This window comes from Egretta garzetta, unplaced genomic scaffold (genome assembly GCF_000687185.1).
Source record: "Egretta garzetta isolate BGI_Z169 unplaced genomic scaffold, ASM68718v1 scaffold645, whole genome shotgun sequence".
In the NCBI taxonomy this organism is placed as follows: Eukaryota; Metazoa; Chordata; class Aves; order Pelecaniformes; family Ardeidae; genus Egretta; species Egretta garzetta.
Window position 1 is genome coordinate 51,188 of NW_009259681.1, and position 23,774 is coordinate 74,961.

At 41.5% G+C, this 23,774-nt stretch overlaps 1 protein-coding gene across 1 annotated transcript; it reads left to right on the forward strand.

Moving 5' to 3' along the window:
- Nucleotides 1-1,111: 1,111 nt before the first annotated feature.
- Nucleotides 1,112-22,207, forward strand: LOC104126057 (protein-lysine methyltransferase METTL21E). Its single transcript, XM_009638562.2, has 6 exons — nt 1,112-1,206; nt 1,449-1,640; nt 3,347-3,456; nt 18,080-18,237; nt 20,765-20,882; nt 21,783-22,207. Exons 1-6 carry the CDS (start codon nt 1,112-1,114, stop codon nt 22,205-22,207), a joined length of 1,098 nt encoding a protein of 365 aa, XP_009636857.2.
- The last annotated feature ends 1,567 nt before the right edge of the window (nt 22,208-23,774 follow it).

The following is a 23,774-nucleotide window of genomic DNA, read 5'->3' on the forward strand; positions in this document are numbered from 1 at the left end:
TTCTTTTCCTTATTCCCTTCACTGTGTCTGTCTCGAAAGTTTTGTGCTCAAAGTAATGCTGCTCATCGAACCATTCGTGAGACAACGTAAGCCCGCGTAAAGTCTCGTGGAAAATCAAACAGTACAGTAAGTCCTTGTATAATCTGAGGTGCTATGATTCTTTCTGCTCTGAATGTGAATGTCATGCTTCTAGAGTTGGAGTGCATGACCATGTCCAAAGACAGAATTTATCTCCAAAAGTCATGTTCAGCGGTACCCACTGGTTGCAGCACTCGTGTGGGATAAATTTGTGAGGGAAACCACGTGTTAGCTCAGGCTTTCCCCCCCTCCCCACCTCACCTGTCTCGCTGAATGATTGTAGAGGTTATTTATAGCTCCTGAGGATTAAGATGGAAAAGCATGGAATGCTGCCAGTCGTGCCTGGGTTCTCATGTTACATTTTGGTCCTCCTCGCTTCTTTTGTGTTCCCGTTTGATATTTGTACTTAATTTCTCATTGTTCCGTTGTTTGAAAGTCCAAGGCCATGCAGTTAAGTTTTGTATGAACCATTAGCCTCCCCTAAAAGGACAACAGGCTGAGGTGAACTTGGTAGGATTTGGCCCTTATAGTTGCAGAGAGTCTAACATTTCATGTACAGCGCTTACTGGGCAAAACCCATCCCTTTTGATACTACTTTTGTAAAAGATTATAACATTTTAAGCAAATTCTCAGTCTGGACAGACAGTTTACAGCAGTGGTTTGCAGATCACTCTTTAGTATTAATGAATTTTGCCTTAAAAGTGTAGATGGGGCCATGGTGATGTGTTTGATAGTTTCTAAAAGTAGAAGAGCTCCTCTTAATTTCTTCTGCCAAGTATGGTAAAGTGCAGAGACCTTCAGTTCCTCGTAGGGCTTGTTTAGTGTTCTGGTACAATGATTTACTATTTTTCAATGGCACCTAGAAACCCCAAAGTCTAACTTTGCTAAAAACTAGGTAAAGTAGAAGGCCGTTTCCTCTCCTGAATTGATTACAGTCTAAATAAGAGAAGTTTTAGCAATGGCTGTATCTGTTCCCATGGCAGTGCGACCCATTGAGTGAATGTACACCTTTTGTATACGAAAGAGGAGCGGTATGCGTGTAACTGTGCACGCTGGCAGCTGTCCCGTGGGGGAAAGCGGGCTAGGATTTTGGGGGTTGCATATCTTGTCACAGTTCTGCATTCCAAAGTGAGCACGCACCTATATACCCCCACTGCAAACGCGGCCCTGCCCCTTTGTAAATCACGCTTGGTGCTTGGAAGACCCCTTTGGCTCTGGAAAATGGTATTTAGCTCTGTTACCTTTCAGTAAAAGTCAGTGGTCACTAGCGCTGTGCTGCTACCTTATTTTTGCAAAAAAAATACTCCAAAGGAGTTCCCTTGAGCTCCTGGGTGCCTGCTGCTGTTGCGAAATCTGCTGCCTTACGTCAGGGACGCGTTGCGTGGCGCCCACGTTGCGTTCGTGCTGCAGCTGTCGGGATTTATTACGGCTCCCGGTGTGGGGACGTTGGCAACGCGTGACACCCGCTCCAGAGCACGCTTCTGCCTGGGGAGGGAAACCACCGGGGCGATAAGGACTTTCCTCTTAAGAGTACCATCCTTGGCAAGCCGCGAGAGATTCAGGTAACGTTGACCGAAACGCAGTGGATGCCGGTGGTATTTCGCTTGCCGGTGTCTTTTCCCCTAAATTACTGCCTATCATTTACTTTAAAGAGCATAACTCGGCAACCGAGCTGTTCTGCACTGCACTGTTCAGTTGCTTGTAGTACTCCTGGATTCGTATGTTAAAGTCAGACAAGTCGTTGTGTAGTTCACTGTACCTCAAAGGGTATTTTTAGAAGGGGAATAAAAAAAAAAGTAGAGGACCACAAAAGACAAAGGTTTTCCCTTTTAGGGTGATTTTGTAGTGCAATGTTGCTTGTCCATCAGAATGCAACGGGACTGGTTATTAACCTGTTATTTTTATCTTCTAACAGGAAGAAAATTTATCTTTTCTATACTTCTGAGGTAGATGACAGCCTGATGGATGCGTGTGACATTTACTGCTTAATGTCCCAGTAGTTTCTAATGCCCCTTGTTATTGTGAAGATGCATACAAAGGCTTCAAATCCCCATCGAATCTCTTTTCTGTTTCCCATGTAATGATGTTACCGTTGCTAAGTTCATAGGCAGACATAAATATAGCAGCAGTATTTTTGTTCTGTGTGTTACGGTAATGCGTAGAAGCCCCCTAAGTTATTTTTCACCTTCAGATAGGTTACTGGCTGCTGGCACTGTGGTAGTAAAGTTAAACATTAAACCTGTGTGTCTTCAGTAGGGTGAAGTCAAGAGAGTATGGTGCATCTTCTCCAACAAGGCAGGGTTGCTCTATACTGTCCTCCCTCACCTGAAGTTTTGAGACAAAAACCTGCCTAAGGCTTTGCACTGTGAGGAAGTTTTCCTGAAATTCAGCGTATGTTTTTACTTTGATTGCTTTTTTTTTTTTTTGACTAGATACTCCTTCACCCGTTGCCTTATTTAATTGCACCCCTGTTGGGTGTTTAGACATCTGTAGCTTATTAACTGTATGCTGCCTGTAACCATTCCTGCAAAAATCAGTCAGATTTCCGTGTGACAGTGCAAGAGCTTTAAAAATTGCCAGAGAACTGATTTTTTTTTTTTTTTCCTGTTTGTGTTTCTCTGCGTAAAACATCACGAATTAGAGGCTATTGGCTGCCTGTCTGCTTTTCTGCAGACAGCTGATAATTGTATTGTCCTCTGTCCTGCTTTTCCTATGACTTCTTTTCTCCCGGGTCTGCACGTTCTGTGTCCGTTCGTACAGGCACATACGCATTCTGTCCTTCATGCTGTCTATAGAACCTGCTTCCTACCTCTTCTCACATGCAACTTTTACTAATGGGTTGTTTCCTTCCCTTCCAAGCCAATTAACTCAAACAAGATTAGATCCTTTTGGTATAATTTTTCTTCTCTTTCAGACATTTTTTGCTACCTTTCCTTTCAATCAATTATAAGCCTACCAACCCTGATTTGAATTGAATCTAATTTTAAAACTTCATAAAGTAGTTTTAAACATTTATCAAAGTTGTTGGGTTTGTTTTTTTTTTTTTTAATCTGCTTGCTTTTTCACTTCTGAGAGTAGAGCAGTTGAACTAGTTTGCTGCTTCTGTTTCTTTGAATATTGAATACCTGGTGCTTTGAATATTGATATTTATGTGGCTACATGTCTTTATGATCTATAGAAGTAAGGTATAGCATAATACATGTAAAACAATTTTAATTTTTTTGTGAAGTGTTATATGGGGAAAAAGAAATAAAGTCATTTTATTCAGGCAGGCTTGTGTTTCTCTGTCCCAGGCTTTGTGGCATAGTATGGATTTGACATCATCACAACATAATCATCTAAAAAATGAAGTGATAAGAGAATTGGAAAGACAAGAAGGTAAAATGTTTCTTAACTCACTGTATTTTCTTGTTGCACTTAGGAACATTGCTCAGGATGAGGAACGCGGTGTCTTGCTGACAATGAGCTGCCTGCTCATTCATTTTTTTCCCGAAGAATTGCACTTATGGCACTTGTACAGAAAATACAACAGATAGCGCTGTTGTAGTGTTCTAGCTATGCAGCAAGGATCTGCTATGCCGGCGTGCTCTGGTCCCGGCCGTTTCCCCCCAGCGCCTGGCACGCGGCCTGCGGCTATTTGCCTGCAACGGCTTCCAGGGAAGGAAGCCGTGACTGCGATCAAGCTGTTCAGGAGAGGTTTGTTTGCAGGGTGTCAATTAGGGAGAATTGGTTATTACAAGCTTGGTTTCTGTCTAGACAGCCTCAAACCTCGTCTTCAAATACCTTCAGGGGCTTTTGGCAGCTTTTCCTCTTAAGCAAGTTCATGGCTGCACATCTTTCAAGATCCTAAAGCATCCTGAGTGATCTCCTTTCCAGGGATCACCAGGAGTAAACAAGCTTTGAGGGCAAATGCGTGTGTTGTTTTGGGATGGGGTCTAGTTGTGTACTGCAGCTGTATATGAAAGGAGGAGGGTTTTTTTTTTTAATTTATTTTATTTTTCATAATATTTTTGTTTAAAATCTCAGCTGAGTTGCGGTCCATGTAGAGCGAGGCTTTTGGGCTTCTGCTTTTCAAGAGAGCTCAGTGTCCGGCTTTGCTTTGCTACCAGTTCAGCAAGGCAAGGTGGAGCTTTGGGGATGACTTAATGCTTAAATGACAATGCTTAAAACTAATTATTTGCTTACTGAAACTAATGTTTGTTATTTTGTTTTCAAATATCTTTTTCAAAGCACCCCAAATTGATGACCTTCTCTGGAAAGCTGACATTGCACAGAAGATAGCTGATAGGGATTGGTATAGATTGCTCTTCCACAAAGCACTGTTTAAGTTCCTTAATCTGGAGATTTTCTTTAATGCAATTCCCCTTCCTATTGTGTAAATCTGACTTGAACAAAGAGCTCAGGTTGATCCTCTGCAATGAAACATGATTGTTGGGGGAAGAAATATCTAGAAGAATAAATATTAAAGATAGAACTACTAAAGACTGAAATATTGATGACTGTCATTATGTATTCTGTAGTACACAAGAGCTGAGGTAAAATTGCACAGGCATTTCTATGCTTCTGCAAGCTTGGCGCCCTAATATTGATACTCTCTTTATGTGGGATTCAGGGTGGGGAAGAGTGGGTCTGCATGTAATTTCTTTAGCTTTTGAATTACTAAAATAAATTGAGTTCTGGGACATTAGGTCAATGTATGCAAAATTCGTCGGTAGGGCAGAATCTTTAGATCAAATGCAGACATACATTCCACTTAGCTAACAGAGTAACTGTGTTGATAGCAATAGCAGCTGGTTCTCTCCCATGTCTAGAAACACTAGTTTAAGAGGATGAGGAGACATGAATGGAAAATGGGATATCTTTACAGTTTCATCTGACATCAGGCTTTGGTATATTAAATTCCATGCCAGGTTCTGGAAGCGAAGGGTGCTGAACCTGCTGCACGGAGACTTACCTGCTTGGTCACCCTGAGCCTGTGCCTTCCTTGTTCTCACCCTTTCCCTCTACCTTTTTCCCCATTCCCATTTCATTAACTTACCAGACTCAACCTCTCTTTCTCGGGATTCTTACTCCAGTTTGGTTTCTCTGCAAGTTCCAGTCTGAGCTCTTTATATTTGGTCACAAGTTCTCCAGGTTAAAACTCATTATTATGGTTCATTATTCCCACTACTACTGGTTCTCAGCTTACAAGTAAGGTCCTCACGCAGTCTAATCTTTCCTCTGGTGTCTTCATCCAATCAGTCCTCCATTGCACCTGCATCAGTAGATGTCTCTCTTCTTTCCTCTCATGATTTCTCTTGATCATTAGCTTTAACTCTCCTTGGCTCAACTTGTCAGAGGTCAGATTCTGCCACTCCCGTCTTCATTTCTTGGGATACTAAATTACTTTACCACAGTTGCATTACATAAATTCACCCCAGAATAATTTTATCTCTGAGACAAAAGGAGGAGAGCAAGTTTGCAAGGCGTACTTGTCCTTGACACTCCATCGTCTCACTTCATCTGGCCAGGGCTCAGTTTTTAATCCATAAATATCTGAGAACATGCTGACCTGGTAACCTTCACATATCTCCCGGCATTTTAGAAGGAACACACTCCTTCCACTCACCCTGTTTGACAGATGTCCTAATTGATGGCAATTCCTGCCATCATTTCAAGTCTCTGGATGGAGTCCAGAAAGGTGCTTTAAATGGGACCTAGTTGGAATGGAGGCAAGTGAGAAGCAGCCTAACGTTGTGTTGTGGTTTAACCTGGCAGGCAGCTAAACACCACACAGCCGTTCACTCGCCTCCCTCCCCCCACAGTGAGATGGGGGAGAGAATTGGGAAAATTTGTGGGTTGAGATAAAGTTTAATAGGATAGAAAAGTAAGGGAAAACAATAATAATAATAATAACAATAAAAGAATGTACAAAACAAGTGAGGTACAATGCAATTGCTCACCACCCGCTGACTGATGGCCAGCCAGTTCCCAAGCAGCAGTCACTGGCCCCCTGGCCAACTCCCCCTATTTTATATACTGAGCATGGTGTCATATGGTCTGGAATAGCCCTTTGGTCAGTTGGGGTTGGCTGTGCCCTCTCTCAACTTCTTGCTGGTAGGGTATGAGGAGCTGAAAAGCCCTTGACTGGTGTAAGCACTACTTAGCAATAACTAAACCAGCAGTGTGTTATCAACATCATTCTCATACTAAACCCCAAACACAGCACTGTGCCAGCTACTAGGAAGAAAATTAACTCTGTCCTAGCCGAAACCAGGACACCCTGTAACTTGGAAGTTAAGATATTCAGCTGGGAAGAGGGAGTGTCTCGTTCTTACTTCCTGAGTTACTTCTAAAGATACTTCTCTTTCTCACTCCCTTCCCCACTGACACTTTTCCATTGACTTCAAAGACTTTGCTGTAAAATGTGAAAAATGTTCTGGGACCAAAGCGTGGAGCCCAAGTCTGCCTCTTCATAACTGAGTGCCCAGTTCATAGCTGGGCTTTCCCTTGCTTGTTGTCCTTCTAGCATGGTTCTTGAAATCCTGGTTTCCTGAAGACCCACTCTGATGGCAATGGAGGGGAGGGGAAACACCTGTTTCTGTAGGGTGGTTGGAACACACCCCTTGGGTGAGCCAGTTCTGAATTTGCATCCTTCTGAGGAAGGTCCAGCACCCAGTTCCTTCATTGTCTGAGTACTTAAATTGCCAAACCATTCTTTCTATAGTGGACTTTGCAATAACAGTGCTGGTTAAAAAATGAGCCTATTTATACTACACATATATGATGCTTTTGCTGTATCTTTCCACTACCTGCCTTCCCTTCTTTCATCTTCCTCTTTTTTGTCTCCTAACTTTGAGTTCTGCTTCTATCTTTAAAAACCAACCAACCCCTTCCATTAATTCTCATCTCAAAAGCATAAGCCCCCCAAACTCATGGAAGTCAGACCATTAGTTACCTACATTTTTTTCTTCACTGCAGGATTGACTTGAAATATCAGAACTCAAATTCTAGTCCTCTTAAGGCAACAAGCTGTCTCCAGACAAAAAAAGACTAAAAGAGGTAGTGTGGAACAAGACTTGAGTGTAACCCAGTTAAGGAGTGACGAGAGCTTAACTGCACCTTCACAGCAAACCAGAATAGTCTAAAAATACCTCTTCTCTGAATTTACCTCTTGGCTACTTATAGTAACTTATCTCTGAGCTCTTTTGTTTGAAAGTGGCAGCATTCAAATACTATAGTAAACATCAGGTGTACTAATTTGAATTAACACTTCTCTGTTCCTTTTCTCTCCCTGCAACAAGTAGACCTGCTTTTGCTGAAGACATTACTAAACTCAAATGGAAACTTCTTGTGTATGGGTAGAACAAAAGTTGGAGGCAGTGTTCAAATAATCAAAGCATGAGTTAACTCTGTGGAGAAGTCTGTAACATATTCTTCCCTCTCAGTCATGTGTCTGTCTTTTCTGTTTTCACATCTTTCCCCTTTACAGTGACTGCATTTCAGCAATAATCAAATATTTCTCAACTGCCACAAGAAAAAAGCAGTATGTTTGCATGGCTTGGTTGTGTTAGGTTACTTTCAGGTCCTTTCCTCAAAGAAGTACTTTAGAAATCCAGAGTTATTGGTAGGGGAAAATTGGCAGGCATTTTGTTGAGTCCCTTCTGTTCCGCTGGCTGTGGTACCTGGCGTGTTCTGGCATGTCGTTACAAGGAAATAAGAGCTTTCAATGGCACAATGCCCCCTTGACTCGGCAAGGTAAGAGATGTGAAAGATTAGACTAGACAATGGCTTACAGTGTCTAAATTACTCATCCAGAGCCTTCCTATCCATCAGGAAACTGGCTGTCGGCCTTTTATAAGACCATCAAATTTAAGAACACAGTCTGCTTTTGTAGTCAAAGAGAAATAATTTAGTTATCTTTAGAGATTAAATAGCTGCTGAGCCTAGACCAGAAGATGTTTTCAAGGGCAGACAAACATGATGAAGTAACAAGGAAAATACTTGGCACATTTAAATTCATTATATTTTCATGAGATAATCTGACGATGGTACTTCTATTTTCAGCCTTCTAATGGTTTTGGATGAGCTGTGGCTTGGATGGGGCTGGGATATCAGTGGTGTGAGTTTCAAGTTGAAACGGAATTCAAGCCTGGGTAAATACACAAACTGGATGGTGTGAGCATACCCCTCTCCTGTTCTTGTGTCCCCATGCACTGAGCTAAGTGCATCTTGTCTCTTGGCTGACGAGAGGCTGCCCGTGGGTGGCAGTTTTGTATTTCTACATTTCAAAGTGTAAAGTTTCAAGCATTATTATTACCCTGTCATAGTATCTCAGATTAATCAATATAATATACCTTGTCATTGCCATCCCTTCAGCAGATTGGGTTTGTAATGAATGTACTGGAGTGCCTACACACGGTTACATGATCATTTCCCTCTTTGTAGGCAGGGATGAAGTAAGGAAAAATTAGCTGTGTAGTTTAGATAAGTACTGGAACGGTACTTTGATTTATATTCTTAGAAAGGTGTAGGTTACATCTGACTTCTTGGAAGTCAAGGGCATGATTAAATTTCCCTCCTAACCCCTTCCTTTAAGAGTCCTTAGGCTGGAATGGAACGGAATGAAATAGAAATAAGTGGAATGAAATAAAGATACTAAAGTGATAGCACCCGAAATTTGGGGACTACTCTGTGATTCAGGATTGCGTATGTTTCCGTGGAACCATCTGTAATGCTTGCAAGACCAGGGCTCTGATCCTGAGATGTCAGCAGCTCAGTAAAATTTGTGAGACTCCAGAGTTCCTTAGAATTGTGACCTAATGTAGCTTTGGTGTAAACTTCTTCTGAACCATTGAAAATACCCGGATGGATTCCCAGGGCTACCTTTTGATGATTTCTTTAGTGTAGTAATGTAACTCTTCTCCAGTCATCTCTTACAGTTACAGAACCGGTTGCAGATCTGTTCCCTTACTGACCTTTCTGCAGGTATCTTCTTGGCATTGGGATATATATATATGTAGTGTGTGTATATATATATTATGTATATTTATATATATAAAATACATCTTGAATCTTTACTTTGGATGACTCCAGTTCCGTGTGTCCAGAGTGAGGAGATCTGAAGAGTCCTGGCTATCATGAAAGTTCTTGGAACTTTCTCTCATGCATTACTCACTTTGTAATGTCAGCATATGTAGCCTTCCTATGTTCATCAAACTCAGAGGCAATTGCTGGGAAGTCTTAGAGGAGCCATGTACGTCTTCACAGCTGTTGATACATCATTCTTAAAATGTTTGTAAGTACAAGTCTAAACGGTAATTTTAAATTCTAAACTCTACAGATGAGAGTATACTGCTTCTGAAGAAGGGAGAATATGTTGCTGTAGGGCTGAACTTTGTCGGGTCAAGTTCATGCTGAAGGTTTGGATTTCATTCCTGTTGTAAGCTGGAGAAGATCCATCAAAGCAGGAGAGAAGCAGAAGGCAGCTGGGTCTTATTTCCTTATCACCTTGGGCTGTGACACCATTTGACCTCAAGAGATTAACTAGGGTCAGGCCAGCACTTGAAAGGGACTAATCTGTATTTTTTTTACCCTGCAGGCTGTTTTGCTGAATCATTGGGTGAAACTATTGTTTCTGAATCAATGCTGTCCTAATCCATATAAAAGTACTTGGAGGATGTTTTGTTACTGTGTGCTATTTGTTAATGAATTTGAAAATGGAGGTATTGCCTGCTAGTATATTCTTCACAGCTTTTATGTGGAAGAGTCATTTTACTTCCTTTTTTAGCTACATTTTAATTCAGGTATCTAGATGGTGGGATCTATTTATTTTTAAATATAATTTTAATTTGCCCCTTTGTCTTTGCTGCTTCTCCTGCATTTTAAGTGCTGTTTAACAGTGCCTGTCTCTGTTCCCTTTTTTATTCAGTGGAGAATGCATTAAGGTAGGCAGTATCATTAGTTATGCAGTGACAGATTTAACATATGCTATTAATTGATGGAAGATACCCAACTGAATTTCAAGGTTACTATTTCCTGATGGAGCTGCATACTCCCAAGTGTGATTTTATGTGGCAACCGGAGTAAGGGGAAGAGCCGATCATGTAGCAGGTTTCTAAACAGGTACTTTTTCTACTCATTCCAAGCAAAAATTGTGCAGATAAGGATAACCTAAGGCCTACTTGTGTGATTTGCTTCATTGTTAAAGAAAAAGATGCTGCAGTTTGCAACTTGTTCCATTCTGACCTGGTCTGTCTTCTGTTATTTTCCTTCTGCCTTCCCTTCCCCACTTGAAGGACTTTTCCAACTCTGTCTCAACAGAACTCACATTCTTTTCTTTCTTTTAGATTTGTTCTCATATAAAACATTTCATTTGACATTTGAAGGTGTCAGCAAAATCCTCTGGTTCCCTAAACAAGGTTTTGCAGCTTGACACGCATTTCTCTAACTAACCTGCCACTGACTTCACAACTCCAGTCTTCCACATGATTTAGTATGTCTCTTTGGAAAACTATGTTCACATTTCAGTTGTAATAACGATGATCGCTTTGCCTTTGAGAATGATGTTTACGCTGTTTTCTTAATGATATGGTTGATATAGTGCAAGATGTGTCAGCAGTATAGGACTTTTCTCCCTCAGCCCTGATATTAACTTAAAATCAAGGGAGTTCAAACAATATGCTCCAAGGACTTTAGACTTTTATGATAAACAATACTTTACCTGAAGTATTTCAAAGACGGCTATGAGAAATTAACCTATTCGGCAGAAAGTCTTAAGAAACTTAAAGATATTAAAATTCTATTTCAGGAAGAATGTGGGGCATGTATAGATGGGAACTTCTTTGTGAACTCATATTCAAGAGGAAATGAGTGCTATCTGTTTCACTAACTAAAATAGTCTTGATTTCTCCATGTTACCTGAACAGGACCAGACTGTCTCATCTTAATGTAAATAAGGCTTCTAGCGCCTGAAACTCAGGTGGTTTCTGTGTATACGTGCTCATGCGAAGAGATGAATAGGCTGAAGAAAGTCTGTCTATGTATGTACCACTTCCATGCCTCTCCAAATCACAGGAGTGCGGGCAAACCCAGGCAAATGAATACGAGAGAAACCAGTCCCAGAAGGCCTCTAAGTTCTGGCAATTTAGTATGGGTGCTTGAGTAGTATTGCTGGAAATGCCCACTATGCACTTCCATTCTTACAAGAATTGACAGCCAGGTCAGTCAAGCCTCCTCTTCTCTTGTCTAAACGTGTTCTACTGATAAGTCAGCTCCTGTCTTAAAATGTCATTAAAATCATTAAAATCCATTCATTGAGTCATAATGCCAAGAATTTTTCTTCCTGAAAAAGAGAATATGGACTAACACAGAGATAAACACTTCCAGGAGAATAATTTCCTATCAGTTTTTTACATCTGTTATGAAGAAACTAGTTTGATTAAAGTACCAGCAGAACTTTCTCAGTGTTTACAGATTTTGCTTAGTCTGATAACGATTTCCTTGTTGCTTGAAAGATTTCCACTAGTTCGTTATTTTTCCATTCTGACTGCTCTGAAGGCAGTGACAGAAAAATTAACTTTTTTCCTTTTGTGCAGTCCCACAAGAAGTTTAGTTATTCTGAAAGGTATAAAGCAGAAAATGGAAGAGTGCCTTATTGCAATGTGAAGGGAAACTTTTATGCAAATCTGCATAAAAGTCTGCACTCCTTATTTGACAAGCACTCTTCATCAGAGTCATTAGCGTCCTGGTCCTGATAAAATTTCTCCTTAGGGTTTTGAAGCCTGTCTACCATATGATGTCTCTGATGAAACAAACACTCTTTTTCATTCTCCACAATAGTAAGATCTTCTTAAAGGAAAGAAAAAAATACAAAAATTATGTAAAATTCTCCAGATAACCCAGCAGGGGGATTACCAAAGGGATAAAATGGCCAAAGATTTAAGTGCTGTTATTAATCAGCAGATTTGGGATTCTTCTTTCAGGGGTGTGGACAGTTTAGCTCCGGTAGGGAGCAGTGGCTTACAAAGTCTGTTAGTGTAGGTGCTATGCAAGCCTTAAGCAGAAAGGTTGCTGATAATGTAGGGAATAGGTGGGAAATGTTTATTGAACACTAGAGGGGTAGCTGTAATACTGCTGAAGTTTTATAGATCTTCTGGCAGAAGCTTTACAAGTTAAGACTTAATAAGTTACAGCTTCTCAGCAGAATTGGATCCAAAACAGATGTCAAGGGAGGAAGAATCAAGAAAAATGGTTGCAACTGGGAGATGATAGAAGGAATAGCTTTTCACTTTCACAGCCTAGTACTGATCACAGAACACGATCAGACTGCTCTAAGCAATCAGAGAAGATTGAAAGCAGGCTATATCTGGTATGCCTGGAAACAGGATGATATATTAAATACACTTACGATATGTGTAATAAGACAGCTTCATATTAATTCTTTCATAAGAAAGGATTAATTTTGCCCTGGAGCAGCATTTCTCGGGCACTTAACTCATGTTTGTGCAGAGTTCCCTGCTTGCAGGCACAATGACGCATATGTTTTCTTTCAACTTAACGCTAGAGGCTTCCAAAAGATGTAATGGGCTGCCACATACTACTTATTTCCTACCATCTTACAACACCATAGTTTCAATGTTGACTATATTAAGTTACTATTATAAAACTATACCGTTTATATTTTTTCCAGTAGTATATGCATTACATTATTTTTAATTTTGCCGTATCCCATGATTAGGGTTCACCCTCCCCAGTATATTTTTGGAGCATCATGGGTTGGTTAGCTGGGGTTTTGTTGTTGTTGGGGTTTTGTTGTTGTTGGGGTTTTGTTGTTGGGGTTTGTTTTGTTTGGTTGGGTTTTTTTAACTTCCAGATTATATCTTAGTGTCAACACACTAAGATTGGAGATGAACATTCTTGTTTTTTCTTTCTTGTTTGTTGCTATTCTCAAGTTTCCTCTGACGTTTAGAGTAAGCTGAGTTACAAGCTTAAAGCACTGGCTAATGAGCCTGAACATCTTCCTGATGTGTTTTTGTTTAGTGTCATCTCTTTCTTTGTTTATCCCTACTTTTGTTCCTTGGTCCTTTTATCACAAGGAAAGCAGAGAGACTTTGTCAATAGGTTATGGCAATAAAAATACTGAGGCATATGGCAGAGCAAATGACAACACTTAAGGCCATCATGTGCTGTCACTGCAGTGGTTTGAGGGGGAAGAACAAGTGAAGAATCTTCAGCATTCCAGTGTTCCATGTTGATGAAAACATGAAAGTTTTAATTTTTAATAGCCATTGGGCCTGCAGTTTCCATGAAGATCCTGACCTTGATATCTGTGATTTTGATGGTAACTGTAGGCTTGATACAGAAACTCTGTTTTGGACAAGATGGTAACCCAGTTATCTAAATCTCTAGCATGCTTTCTAGGAGGTGTAGCTTGTAAACATGTTTTGCTTTAGCTAATTGCCAAGAGATCATAGTTGGCTGCGAAAGCAGATTTCCTGTGAAAACTTGGAACGATTCTAGACTTTGCTAAGAAAATGCTCTGGACAGCTTCACTTACATATTTTCTTTGTAACATTGTGGTGCAGCTTTGTGTGATGATGGCAAAACTGAAACTGGCTTGGCATTCAGCTAAAGAAGAATGAATCCTCTCCTGTTAGAAGAGTTATCCGGGATTATGTTAGCTATCAAAAATATCCTTCGCTTAGCAACAGGGATGGCATTCCAGATATCAAGCCAACTGGAAAGAATCCCTCTGACAGGGCTCTGTTGGGGTGGGTGGATAAGCTTTCCTGACAACACTGGTGCTTTCGCTCCTGTCTATCATAATTCGTGTTGCTAGGATCTGTTTCACAAGTTTTGTGACAGACTTATAAATGATACTGTGGCTCCTTTTGTTTACTGTCGAAAGGAACCATAATGTGGGGAAAATGAACAGTAGAAAGATATGGAAAATAACAAAAAATCTGGGCACATAAGACCATGAGTGTCTATACTAGGGCAGCTGTTCTTGAAGGGGAAAAAGAAGTAAAAAAATTTCCTTTGGATTGCTGAAATGGAAAACAATATATGGTAACACTCAACTTCTTTACTTTTTATGAACTTGGTTTTGGCAGCAAAACAGGAAAGAAATTATTTAGTCATAAACTGAAAACTTCAATTAGAATTCAAGAGAATTCCCATGTATCATGCTAGCCATTAATGGTGAAATGTATTTTTATTCACAGACATAATTCACATTCATAGAATCATAGAATTGTAATACAGTTTTGTTTGGAAGGGACCTTTAAAGGTCATCTGCAATGAGCAGGGAGATCTTTAACTGGATCAGGTTGCTCAGAGCCCAGTCCAACCTGACCTTGAATGTTGCCAGGGATAGGGGATCTACAGCCTCTCTAGGCAACCTGTTCCAGTGTTTCACCACCCTCATTGTAAAGAATTTCTTCCTTATATCCAGTCTAAATCTACACTCTTTTAGTTTAAAACCATTACCCCTTGTCCTACCACAACTGGCCCCACTAAAAAATTTGTCCCCATCTTTCCTAGCGGCCCCCTTTAAGTATTGAAAGGCTGCAGTAAGGTCTTCATAGAGGCTTTTCTTCTCCAGGCTGAATAACCCCAACTCTCTCAGCCTGTCCTCATAAGAGAGGTGCTCCTGTCCTCGGATCATTTGTGGCCCTCTTCTGGACCTGTTCCAACAGGTCCATGTCTTTCCTGTGCTGAGGGCTCCAGAGCTGGATTGCAGGGCTCCAGATGGGGTCTCACCAGAGCAGAGTAGAGGGGCAGAATCACCTCCCTCGACCTGCTGGCCACGCTTCTCCTGATGCAGCCCAGGGTATGGTTGGCCTTCTGGGCTGCCAGCGCTCATTGCCAGCTCATGTCCAGCTTTTCATCCATCAGTACCCCCAAGTCCTTCTCCACAGGGCTGTTCTCAATCCCTTCATCCCCCAGCCTGTATTGATACGGGGGATTACCCCAACCCAGGTGCAGGACCTTGCACTTGGCCTTGTTGAACTTCATGAGGTTCACATGGGCTCATGTCTCCAACTTGTCCAGGTCCCTCTGGATGGCGTCGCATCCCTCAGGCATGTCAACTTCACCACTCAGCTTGGTGTCATCTGCAAACTCGCTGAGGGTGCACTCAGTCCCACTGTCTATGTCATTGGTGATGACATTAAACAGTACTGGTCCCAGTACAGACCCCTGAGGGACACCACTTGTCACTGATCTCCATCTGGACATTGAGCTGTTGACTATTACCCTCTGAATACGACCATCTAGCCAACTCCTTATCCACTGAACAGTCCACCCATCAAATCCATAGCTCTCCAATTTAGAGAGAAGGATGTTGTGGGGGACCATGTCAAAGGCTTTGCAGAAGTCCCAGTAGATGATGTCCATTGGTTTTCCCTTGTCCACTGTTGTCACACCATCATAGAAAGCCTCTAGGTTCGTCAGGCAGGACTCGCCCTTGGTGAAACCATGCTGGCTATCTCGAATTACCTCCCTGTCCTCCATGTGCCTTAGCATAGCTTCTAGGAGGATCTGTTCCATGATCTTCCCAGGCACAGAGGTGAGGCTGACAGTTTGGCAGTTACTAGGGTCCTCCTTTCTACCCTTTTTAAAAATGGGTGCAATGTTTCCCTTTTTCCAGTTACCAGGGAGTTCGCCTGACTGCCCTGACTTTTCAAATATTGTGGAGAGTGTCTTGGCAACTATGTCAGCCAATTCCCTCAGGACTCTGGGATGCATCTTGTCAGGTCCCATACACTTATCTGTGTTCAGGTTCCTCAGGTGGTCATGAACCTGATCTTCTCTTACATTGGGAGAGACTTTGCTCCTCCAGTCCCCATCTCACGGTCCATCCACTCAAGAGGTGTGGGAAGAGAGATTGCCAGTGAAGACTGAGTCAAAGAAGTTGTGGAGCACTCAGCCTTCTCCTCGTCCATTGTTACCAGTTTGCCAGTTGTGTTCATCAGGGGGTCCGCTTGCTTTGACCTTCCTTCTCTGGCTGACATACCTGTAGAAGCCTTTCTTATTATTCTTTGCATCCCTTGCCAAGTTCAGCTCCATCCATGCCTTGGCCTTCCTGAACCCATCCCTACAGAGCTGGGCAGCATCCCTATACCCTTCCCAGGATACCTGTCCCTGCTTCCACTGCCTGTGCAGTTCCTTATCGCCTTTTCGTTTGACCTTTAGCAGGTCTCAACTCATTCATGCCGGTCTTGTCTCCCTTTCCTGATTTCTTACACCTGGAGATTGAGAGCTCTTGTTCTCTATGGAAAGCACCCTTAAAGATCTGCCAACTCTGTTTTGCTCCCCTGTCCCTGAGATGAGTTTCCCAGGAGGTCCTATTGACTAACTCCTTGAAGAGCTGGAATTTTGCTTTCCTAAAATTCAGGGTCCTGACTTTACTCTTCGCCTGACCCATATTCCCCAGAACTGCTAACTCCAACAGTGCATGATCACTGCAGCCAAGGCTGCCTCCAATCTTGACATCACCAATTAGCTCACTTGCGTTGGTGACGAAGAGGTCCAGCATCACATCCCCTCTGTGGGGGCTGTCTATTACCTAGCTTAAGAAGTTATCCTCCATGTGTTCCAGGAGTCTCCTGGATTTCCTACAGCTCGCTGTGCTACTCTTCCAGGAGATATTGGGGTGGTCAAAGTCCCCTAGCAGGACAAGAGCCTGCAAGTGTGATGCCTCCTACAGCTGGAGTAAGAAGGCTTTGTCAACAGGTTCCCCTTGATCAGGCAGCCTGTAGTAGACACCAACTACAAGGCTCCCTTTGTTGCCTCAGTTTCTGATTCTTACCCATAAGCTTTCAGCCTGCTCGTGGCAATTCTTCAGAGACAGCTCTTCACACTCTATCCATTTCTTGATGCAGAGGGCAACGCCTCCGCCTCTCCTTCCTTGCCTGTCCCTTCTGAACAGCCTGTAGCCATTGATAGCCACCCTTCAGTGACAGGATTTGTCCCACCAAGTTTCAGTAATGGCAACTAGGTTATAGCTTTCTAGCAGCACGGTGGCTTCCAATTGCTCCTGTTTGTTGCCCATGCTACGTGCATTGGTGTGGTGGCACTTCAGCTGGGCTGTTGGCCGTGCCACCTTCTTAGGGGAACACCCCTTAATTCCTCTGAGGTATTTCACTGGTGTTTCCCTCTTGGCTCCTATTACATCAGGAGCCCCTGTCTAATCTCTGTAAGACTTCAGGTGTGCTGCAGTGTAGCCAGCACATCTCAGAGAAAGAGGCTGAGGGCCCTTGCTAGTACCCTGTCCCTCTAACCTTGGTGTGCCATCCCACAGCTTGCCACAGGTGAGCCTGATATCCCTCTCCCCTTTCAAGTCTAGTTTAAAGCTCTGTCCATGAGCTCCTGTAGCTTATGAGCAAAGACCCTCTTCCCTGTCTGAGAAAGGTATATCCCACCTGATGCCAGCAAGCCTGGTGCCATGTAGTCCATCCCATTATTGAAAAACCCCAAATTGTGGTGGTAATGCCAGCCACGGAGCCATGTATTAATACGCTGGGACTGTCTGTTTCTTCCGATGTCTCTGCCCGCAAATGGAAGGAGAGAGGAAAAAAAAAAGTGTGCCCTAGATTCCCTTACTAACTGTTCCAGGGCCCTGAAGTCTCTTTTGATTGCCCTTGGACTACATGTTGTGGCTTCATCGCCACCCACATGGGAAGAGTAGTAATGAGTAACAGTCCAAGGGCTGTACCAGGCTAAGAAATTTCCTTGTGATTTTCTTAACTGGGGCCCCAGGGAGGCAGCAGCCTTCCCTAAGGGGAGGGTCTGTCCAGCATATTGGAGCACTGTTCCCCTCAGGAAGGAGTTGCCTACAACTATAACCTGTCTTTTCTTCCTTGTGGAGGTGGTCATGATACAGGCAGTAGGCTTTTCTGACCTATTCTGTTCAAGCAACATTCTTGCTTCCAAATCAGCTTTTCAATATGAATTGGTAGTTTCATTATCAGTGAACCAACCACTCAACCTATTTGACCTTTTATGCTTTTGCTTTCAGGGGAAAAAGGAGATGAACAGATAATTGCAGAAATCATGAGAAGGCGTTTTATTCCTGCTCTTATAACTCATAAACCCTGGGAAGGCTTTCACTTTGCTGGCCATGAGATAAGAATTACAGAAGCCACTGATTGTTATGGGGCAGTCGTCTGGCCATCGGTACAGTATTTATGAAGTGTTGTTATTTTTTAGTTTTGGAGTCTTCTAGCACTTTTAATTTGTTTTGCATGATAAATATGTTTTGTTGTATGTTGTAAACCCAAGAGAAACATTCTGTGCTTCTCTGTCTCTGTTCTGCAAATCCTAAACCTGATTTTAGCCTGCTTACATATGGATTCCTGGTTGTCAAAGCTTGTTTGTGCCCCTATCACACAAGATGTATGATCTTGTGTCCCCTCCTCACCTACCAGTAACTTGTGATCCTATTGGCCAGTTACAAGCATATTTTGAAGGAAATATGGCAGTCTTATGATGATAACATTTTTGTACATTTTATAAATACAGACGGCTGCATAGCAGGCAGATCCAGGTTGCAGAAACAGCTGTGATATGAGCTCATGAGGTATTAACACTCATAGAAGCTACTCAGCCTACTCATGTGAGAAACAAATTTACCTTGAAAATATGCAGACATGGGAGAAGGTTCAGCTGGAGCTTTCAGTTTCTTAAACAGCCTGAAATCTAGTGGGAAAGAACCATTGTCCTTGGCTCTTGATTTAAGAACCATCAACATGCCGACCATTCAAAGAGCCTTCTTCAAGGTTTTGAATCTGTGAAATGCAGCCAACTGACTGTTTTTAAATATTTGAAAGTGAAAGAAAACACTGTGGTCAGGGAGGTGCCACGATGCACCGTTGACACTTGTGTCATTCAGAGAACATCCCTGAAACAGAACCATCTCCAGGACCCCCTATAGGAGGGAGAGGACTAAAATCTAGGAAGCTCCATTTCTGTCCCCATGGTATCAGCCTCCTAGGATCATAACGTTTTTAAGAAGTACTTCCATAGTTCAGCTGAGGAGAGTTAGTGTACTCTGCTGTTTTGAACTCCAAACAATGTTACTTGTTTTAGCAGACCAGGACAAGTAATTTATACTATATCTCTTAGAGGCCTCACTGCACATCTTCAAGGAAAGGTTGGCTGACTGCCAATTATTCTCACAAAATCATGGGCTGTACTGAAAAGCATACATTTTTTTTTTTTTCCTGGAAGGGTTTAGCCAGTTTTGCTGTGGAAGGAAGGCAACCCTTTGGTCTGTGTCTCTTCATGTTCTCCCCTCCTGTTCCATACAGCAGTATTTGAACTCTTCTGAAAAATGTCAGCCAAATTTGTTGAGAGAGCAGAAGCTTTAAGGAAAATAAAGTTTCTGCATGTTTCATGGAAAGGAAGCCAGATTTCCAAGTTTCCTTAATGTAACCCACAGAAATTTTGATCCTTCCATCCAGTTTCTACAACAAAATATGGCAAAACTCCAAGGGAAGAACATATAGGAATACATGGAAATAACAGGGAATCTTAATAAGATGTGTTTTTAAATGTCAGTCAAACATCAGACACAATCTTTAGGAACCTGGCTTTAATTAGTCCTGGTGCTCGCAGATTTATTTCTATATCAAAGCTTTGTTGATTATGAGATATATGTAAGTTCACATAAAAGACCTTACTCTTTCTGCTCTGAATTAAGAGGTAGAAAGCAAAAACTTTGAATTTCTAGCATGTCAGCATTGGGTCAACAACCTCCTGTTGCTTTTCTTCTACTTCTTAATTGGTTAAAAGCAAAACTAAGAGTGTAATTTTGCTGTACCAGACTAAGCCACTATTAATTGCCTTTTGAAATGGTCATCTTTATTGCAAGAAGATGTGGCGACCATCATATGTATTTGTCAATGGAGACTATACAATTATTGAAGTCTAGGAAAAAATATGGGAGACAAGCAGGAAGCTGTCTTTGCCAGAGAAACAAAATTAGCAATTTCTATTTCAACTAAAACTCACTGGTCAGTATGAGATAGGACAGAAAAGCTGAAGAAACTCCTTAGTCACAGTTTCTAAATGCATATGTAAGGAGTCTGTTGTAGAGGGCTCTTTGTGGCTTTGTTTGCTATGAAAGTTTGCTAAGCTTAACAAGGTAAGCACACAGAAACTGAAAATGAACTGGAAGAAAAGGGGTAAATCTATCGGTCCCTTTTGAATCATTATGGTAATTAATTATAGTTAGAAATAATTAATTATTGAAAGAGTTTAACAAGGGTTGTTGTGGATTTTGTCTCACAAGCAGTCCTTATATCAAGATGTCTTTGTGAAGGACGCGTTTTAACTCAACCAGAAGTAAGTGCAGCTATAAGCAGGAATTGTTGACTGGAATTTTATAGCTCATGTTACGCAGCGTGACAGATTAGATAATTGCAGTTGTTCCTTCTGGCTGTAATGCTTTGCAAGCCTATATTGAGGCATGTTGTGGCATTTATTTTGTCAGCCTATAGACCTCAAAGATCATAGTAAGCTGCGATCCTTTAGGGACAGCGCTTGAATGAATATTGCTCATTTGAACAGACATGAATTTTTTTCTTGCAAGCTTTCAAATGACAATACATTTTTAGTGAAAGGATTTTTTTCATTTATTTCTTCAGTATGTTCATGGATTCCCTCCCTAAATTCCCTCCCTCATGGATTTCCTCCCCTACAGGCTCTTGTTCTGTGTTATTTTTTGGAAACAAATTCTAAACAATACAATTTGGTTGACAAAAATGTGATTGAAATTGGAGCTGGAACTGGGTTGGTCTCCATAGTAGCCAGTTTACTGGGTGAGTACATGTCATTGTTTTTATGCTCTTGGAAATATCTCTCAGATGAATACTGGAGGACAAAGGAAGTGGCTCAGTTCTAAAAAGCTGTCGTTTGAAAGCTTCCAAGAGCGAAAAAAAGTAAATTCCAAAAGGCTTGTTTGGAAACCCACTCTGTTATTTTATTCTGTAAAGCTGTGAGTGTATTGATGCAATAAAGGAGGTCCCAGTAAATGATGTTGTCATTAACAGTGTTAAACAGGGGGCCAAAATAAAAAACTAGTGGCCTCACAGGGTGGCAGTGGGAACCAGATGAAGCCAGATGTAGGTATGGCCAATGCATCACCCTCCATTGACCAAACAGCTCTTGGATGCCAGGTCACTTCCTTTCCATTTGTGTTCAGCATTTTCCCTCAGCAACTTGATTTTTCTGCTACAAACACTGTTACATTTTCTCTCATGCTAGCCTGTTCTTCCTCAAGAGTAATCCAGATGAGTGACTTCTGCATTTTAATGGAATTTTAGCTTCCTGTATTCTGAGAAAGCTTCTTCCTATGTGAAAAGGAAAGAACCTGAGGAAATACTAAAATCTCATGCTGGCTTCCTGGAGTCAGTAACTGGTATTCTTCAATCCCTAGTCGCTCACTGTACTTTTAACCAATATTATATCAAGATGCAGTAAGTATCTGATTTCTCCCCACCCATTCCCAGATGGCAATCTGTAGAGTAGAACTACTGGGAACCAAATATTTATTTTAAGCACAATGACTAAGAGCTATTGGGACCATTTACATTGTTCTGTTCCCCTCAGTAAGAGCTACCTGGTAAAGTCAGTTCCTTGTGCAGGGGCTTTTGAGAATGGGCTTTTACTCAAGTCTTGAAGTATATTCAAAGATTGTGTTTGTTTTCTCTCTGTCACAGGTGCACTTGTGACTGCCACTGATTTGCCAGAACTGCTGGGAAACCTTCAGCACAACGTTCTCCAAAATACAAAGCTGAAATCCAAGCACAAGCCTCATGTTAAGGAATTGTCTTGGGGAATTGATCTGGAAAAGAACTTTCCTAGGTCTTCCTGTCACTTTGACTACATTATGGCTGCTGATGTAGTTTACCACCATCCCTTCCTGGATGAACTCCTCCTAACTTTTGATCACTTGTGCAAGAATGACACTGTTATTCTGTGGGCTATGAAATTTAGGCTGGACAAAGAGAACCAATTTGTGGGCAGATTTCAGACACTGTTTGACTTAGAGGTGATTTCTAATTTCCCCAGTTTGAGCATAACTTTGTATAAGGCAATGAGGAAAGGCAGGATGAAAACCAAACCTTCCAAACTGGTGGTCTGAAAGAGCGATACGGGGAGGTGACAGTTTCAGCTGGTCTGCAGCTTGTTCTCTTTTTAATAATTTCCATGTTAGTAGCTGCTAACACCTGCATGAATGACATTTTTAGAGATAGCTAAAACAAAACATCAGATTCCTAGGGCAGCCCTAACAAATTCCTAAATTCGATTTGCCGACAGTTTTATACACAGAAGAAATGTATCTTTGATGTTTTCTTGACTTTGATGTGCTAATCTGACAAAACTAATAACTTTCACAAATCTTACCATTATTGTTATGGGTCATGTAATTAATATTTCCAACAGATTTCAATTGCAGCTTTGGTTGGTGTCTTATAAGATTAACCGATTATTTAAAATTTAAGACTATGATAAATCTTTATATTTAAAAGTTATGGTGTTAAATCTGATCTTTCCCCATTCTCACTATCGTGTAAATCCTTCCTTTGGGTAGCCTTTATAGAACATTAAATTAGCTGAAAAAAAAAATCCCACCTGGGAAATATACTGTCATAATGAAGGGACAGAAAACATTAGTTACCCTTTGATTTAATGATTATGCTTTCTTCCCCTTCCATTTTTTATTTAGATTCAGGGATTCTCCAACAGACAGCCACACACACGAGGCAAGAAGGAGTTAAATGTTTTGTGGCTTGAACAAAGGTCTTGGATAAGAAGAGTACAGTGTATCACCAACTGACCTTTGCAAAGACCCTAAATTCTTGGAGGTCTGCTCCTCCAGAAATAGACCGTTATCTGGACCTCAGGGAACAACAATAGAAAAGCGACAGTAGCCATCAAGAGAGGAGTTTTGCACTGCCAGCTGGTGGTGACTGGAGGCAGAAAGCTAAACCAGCCTGACACGGTGCGGCTGAGGCATGGGCAGGCATAGAATTTTTTGTTGTTGTTGTTTCTGTAGTATGGGCAAACAAAATGCTTTTCTCCTAGCTGCTCAGTACTGTGTGTTCCTGTTTTCAGTGGTCAGATTTATGTCATCAAAAGCCTATCAAAGAACTTTCTTCTGGGAAGATTAATAAAATGATTCTCTGTCCATCTCATATTTTCTGATTCTGTTTGTAACTGAGTTTGAGAGACCTTCAAGTCCCTTGCAGTCTAGAGAAGCAAACCCAGCTCATGTGCTAATGTCCAGGCAGAGCTTTATCACCTCTTCTGTAGCAGGTAATTGAGCTGGCAGTATGAGGGCTCTGGGGGCTGTCAGTCTTTATATTTTAGCTCCTATTCGTAATCTCTTTGGGAGTTTTTTATGTATTGTCAGATTTGAGCATTTTTAAATCATAAATTCATAGAATCATTAAGGTTGGAAAAGACCTCCAAGATCAAGTCCAACTGTCAATCCAACACCACCATGCTTACTAAACCATGTCCTGAAGTGCCACGTCTACATCTTTTTTGAACACCTCCAGGGATGGTGACTCTACCACCTCTCTGAGTAGCCTGTTCCAATGCTTGATCACTCTTTCAGTAAAGAAATTTTTCCTAATATCCAATCCAAGCCTCCCCTGGCACAACTTGAGGCCATTTCCTCTTGTCCTATCGCTTGTTACTTGAGA